This window comes from Diplotaxodon limnothrissa, linkage group LG2 (assembly GCF_057381915.1).
Source record: "Diplotaxodon limnothrissa isolate DT_005_m linkage group LG2, D_limnothrissa_male_GT1.1, whole genome shotgun sequence".
NCBI lineage: Eukaryota > Metazoa > Chordata > Actinopteri > Cichliformes > Cichlidae > Diplotaxodon > Diplotaxodon limnothrissa.
Genome location: NC_140597.1, coordinates 39935085 through 39939954, shown reverse-complemented (window position 1 = coordinate 39939954; position 4870 = coordinate 39935085). Strand labels below are relative to the sequence as shown.

The 4870-nt window shown below is 41.3% G+C and overlaps 1 protein-coding gene across 1 annotated transcript; it reads right to left on the bottom strand.

The window, feature by feature from the left end:
- Positions 1-357: 357 nt before the first annotated feature.
- Positions 358-2763, bottom strand: LOC146639149 (zinc finger MYM-type protein 1-like). Its single transcript, XM_085373586.1, has 3 exons — positions 1705-2763; positions 1166-1280; positions 358-958 (listed from the first exon to the last, which is right to left on the bottom strand). Exons 1-3 carry the CDS (start codon positions 2688-2690, stop codon positions 431-433), a joined length of 1629 nt encoding a protein of 542 aa, XP_085229712.1. The 5' UTR covers positions 2691-2763; the 3' UTR covers positions 358-430.
- Between the last annotated feature and the right edge of the window lie 2107 nt (positions 2764-4870).

Genomic DNA, 4870 nt, shown 5'->3' with positions numbered 1-4870 from the left:
CTAGCTTGTAGTGTTGTTTCTTGCAGTTTGACCTGGAAACTGTCAGCATGCTGCATAATCCAGTTTCCAGGCGCTTGGTCCATCTTGGCTGAAGTCAGTGGCGGCTCCTGAAAAAAATCTCAGGGGGGGCAATTTTTATGATATCGACTAAAATGACCCATTTAATGAGTACATCAAACAACACAATTTTAATTTAAATTTAAAATGAACAACCATATTCTGGCCATTTGTATAGATTTGTAAAAATGAACAACCATATTCTGGCCATTTGTATAGATTTGTAAAAATGAACATGAACAGATTTTTTTTTTTTTTTTTGAATGAATGAAAAATAACTATTGAAAACAACAACTGTAAACTGATTGGGGGGGTGGGCTAAAGAGAGAAAGAGAGAGGGATGGAGAAAGAGAGTAAATATGGTTAAGGGTTCTTATTTGTACAAGAACTTTGCTCGTCTGTCTTTCTGAGTGGCAAATTTCTCGATGACCCTGGTGTTGAAATCAGGAAGTTCTTGTGTGAGTTTTTTCTCTATGGACAGCATAGCCAGAGCGTTGAGCCGATCCTGAGCCATATTGTTTCTCAGGAAAGTTTTTATCCTCTTTAAAGTAGAGAAACACCTCTCCGATTCTGATGTTGTCATTGGTGTGGTGATGAGGATGTTAAGAAGACTTACAGTTTCGGTGAATGTGTCTTGAAGGTTGTTTTCCATCAGAACCTGATAGAGCGCCAGCGCACCACTACAACTCTGAAACTCCTCGTTGTCGTAGATCAGGGACAGTTCTGTTTTAAGTCTGGCTTTGTCCAATGAGGGATAGGCTTCCACTGTGGTTTGTAGTGCTGCATCTGGAAAATTTTTGCTGTGTTGTTGGAACAAGTCTCCTTGCAACAGAGTGGCGCTGACAAGGTGCTTGGTGAAAGAAAACCTCTCCTTGGCATGGCTCATAATGGTGTCGCACACCTATCCAATAATATATAATTGGTAAGAGTTAGATTCAGTGGTAAGACTTTGGCACATGTCTCATGTTAATCATTATTCTGAAAAAAAAAATCTGTCCATAACAAAACAAAACAGTCATGACCACTATATCAAATGACATCTGACAGCATCGTCATTAGATTTTATCTGATGATCCGATTTAAATCAGACCAAGCAGCTAGTGCTTACCTCCAGTGCCAAATGGTGTTGCCTGTCTTCCCCCAATGTTCTCCGTCTCTTTGTGGGTGGGTCTTGAACAGGTCCCCTGTACTCCTCATCCACAACCAGATTAGGAAGTGCCTCCCTGATCCAATACATAAGTTTCATTAATGGCTTCTGAAAACTGAATAGGGATATATTAACCAAACACAAACCAAACAAAGGTTGTGTTCTAATTACCGGGAATTACCGGATTTAATTAATAACCGGACCTGGTTTAATGGCTGGGGGAAAACCAGTGCAAGTAAATAAAGGCCCTGGCCATAATTTCAGGAAATAGCCTATGGTATAGGCTACATCAAATCATTACTGGGAATATACTTCATCAAATATACTTAATCAAATATTTTTCATAAAATTACTTCAAAGGCTGATATAAATCAAAATTATCTGAATTCCATTAAACATTTAAGTCACAGAACACAGAATATATGCAGAGAATTTGATAGAATCTATGCATAGATAATTAACATTTATTCTAGGTTACATATTTATGCTTTTATGCCTACCTGATAGCCTGCATGCGGCTGATGAATGTCTGGGTGATCCCTGCGATGGTGACAGAATCGATGTTTCTCTTCTGTAGGTGGTTATACAGCATGTCTACATGTGGCATTATCTTGTGAAACAAGGCCAGGAAAAAACAGAAAGCTTCGTCTTCCAGCATTCTCACGAAACCACCGGCATCTCTCTTTGTAGGGGCATCAAATCCTTCACTGTTACGGATGGTCTGAAAACACCTCACCAGATCGTCTTTATGTTCATACACTGTATTCACAGCACGACTGTTGAAGTTCCAACGGGTTGCCGATGCACTTGGAAGTCGGTGCGCCACCACCTCGTCAAGCACTGCAGTCCTCTTGCTCGATTTAGTAAAAAAAGAAGCGAATCCTGCTATGTCGGAAAAAAAGTGACTGATTTGAGGGATGTGGGAGGTTGCTTGTTGCATTACCAGGTTTAACTGATGGGCATAACAATGTACGTAGTGAGCGTTAGCATAAATGTCCTGTATCTTACGCTGCACTCCTCCAGTGGTACCCCTCATTACAGCGGCCCCATCGTAGGCCTGGGCGATCAACTTTCTCTCTTGTCCCTGGGGGAGGATGAAGCGCAGCCTCTCCGATAAGGCACTGGCTATTGCATCTGCACAAGCATTGGGTAGCTTGATGAATTCAAAAAAACGCTCTTGAATACGGTTTCGTTGGTCAATGTATCTTAGCACCATGACTAACTGACAGTGTGTAGAAATGTCAGTGGTTTCATCAGCTTGAATGGCTAAAAACTTCGCTGCCTTTACTTCTTCCACGATCCTTTCTCTCAGAACTGCCAACATGCAATCCAGGATCTCGTTCTGGACTGTTTTCGAGGTGCCTTTAAATACAGTAGCATTTTCAAGGTGTTGCCTCAAGTCGTGATCAATTGATGCCATCAAGTCGACTAAACCTCTAAAAATCCCTGGATTGTCTGAGGAATCACTTTCATCATGTCCCCGCATTGCTAGCTCAAAAGCACCACAAAACTTAATACAATCGATGATTTTAGATAAAATATGACGGTTTTTATCTACCTCTTCGTTGTGCCTTCTTAAAGCAATCCGATGTCCATCATCTAGCTGCGCCGCTATGCTAGTTTTCCCTAGCACAGCTAGCTTTACACTGTTGTCCATATGAACTCGTGAGCTTTCATGTTTCTTGATTCGTTCGGAGAGGTGCTTTAAGTCGGTTTGTCCAGATTGTGTCCACGTCAAATCACACTTGTCACTTTTGAACAGTATGCACGGGAAACAAAAAAGTGCATTAGCTGTTCCACAGCCTGTCAGCCACGACTTGCGCTGGAACCAACTCCGACAAAAAGTCCTGTTGTATGCTTTTGACTTCTCCTTCGTTGCCTGGGTTAGTTGAATTTCGGGCTTGTCAGGTCCCAACTCTTTAACTTGCAGTTTTTCTGCCATTGTCCTTCTGGCAAAAGGGTAGGTTAGAAGCGATCTAACCGAATTTGGGGGAGGCTGTGCCTCAACCGTTAACAATACCGCTGCCATCGTCTCTCTCTGACCTTATAGCTCACTTAGGCTACTGACTGAGGTAAAATTCTAGAACAGCAAATCTTCGCGCGTTTTCTGCAGGGGCGCAATTTTAAGCGCCCCCAAACCATTTAATTCAGCGACGCTGATAGGTCAAATATTTATTATTTTCCCCTGGCAACCATTTAATGATAGGCTATTTCGCTGCATATCAAGGGCGCTTTGACGAGCGCCCCAGAAGAAGAAAAACACCGTTTGTTGGTTGAACTTTAATGAGTCAGCTGGTGAAAATGTTAAAATACGCCTGGCTGTATATGGGCACACACATAGTAAAACTATCATTGATGAATTTTTTAAAAATATATATTTTTACTCCTCCACATTTGGGGGGGCGGAGCCCGAGCGCCCCCTATGGGCCAGCCGCCACTGGCTGAAGTCATTCCAGCTGCATCCCTTATAAGCTGTGTAGAAGCATTTTTAGAGGTATTTTTATTCATTTTGCACTTGCCGTAAACACATTACAAGATTTAATTTGCCTTTTTCATGGCCGGAAGCTCAAGCTTTCGTGCTCACGCTGTTTTACATCAGGTATATTTAATGTCTCTAGTCCACGATCAAAGATCGCTAATTTGTCTTGTGGGGCTTTTTGTCCAAGTCAAAAACAATCCAAGTTAAAACTGATCATTTTAGCAAAACAACCGATATAATTTCAGTAATACTAGAACAAAGTACTCATAGTTTACAATTTGTTTTGACTGCAGCCAAGAATAGAAGCCTCACTAAACTAATTGGCAAAGTCCATGATTAAAATCAGGTTTAATGCATACAGAGGCTACCCCCACGTTACATGATATGAAAGTAAAAGTTCAAGAACTGGGCAGGCCTCCAGCTGAGATGATTATCAGCTTCAGCTGGTCTGTTCACATAGCTTTAATCAGCAGCTCTCCCTTCAGTATTTTAAGCTAAATTTGGACAATTACTTGAGTTACTAAAATAGCAGACATATTTAAAAAACATCACTGAGGCTTTGATAACCAGAATATAGCTGCGCTACCAGAGAGAAAAAAGATAAAAAGATACTTCCAAACTGAAAAATGCTTGTTAACAAATGGAAATACTATAATACCTCAAAGCTTACAAAGGAGGCCTGAACTCTGGTTTGTGCCCCAGAATATCAATTTATCACTGACCCCGACAGAGCACACGCTCTGATGTCAGCAGGCGAGACAGATGGACTCTGAGAGTGGGGGATGTTTGACTGAAGTAAACTAACCTGCGATCTGGGATTTGATGGTTGAAAGGACTGTTGGCTCGAATCAGTCAGGAGAGAAGTTAACAGAGGCGTGAGCTGCAGGAGTAATAGAGTGGAAAATGTGAGTAGTTGACTACTGAACCACTGTGTTCAACAGAAACCCTCCACAGCGAGCTGAAGTTTCTCTGCCTTTAAAACAGAAGTTAAGCCATGTCATTTTTGTTTGTTGTTTTTAATCAATCAATAATCACAAGTTTGCCACTAGGGGGGCTTTACAGTCTGTTCAGGATACAGCTTCTTCTTTCTTTATATCATCCAAAATGAGACTGAAGGATGGCCGCTTATCAAAATTAATTTTCCACACAAAACAACCCGCATCGTTTGTATTGTCCTGTTAATCCTT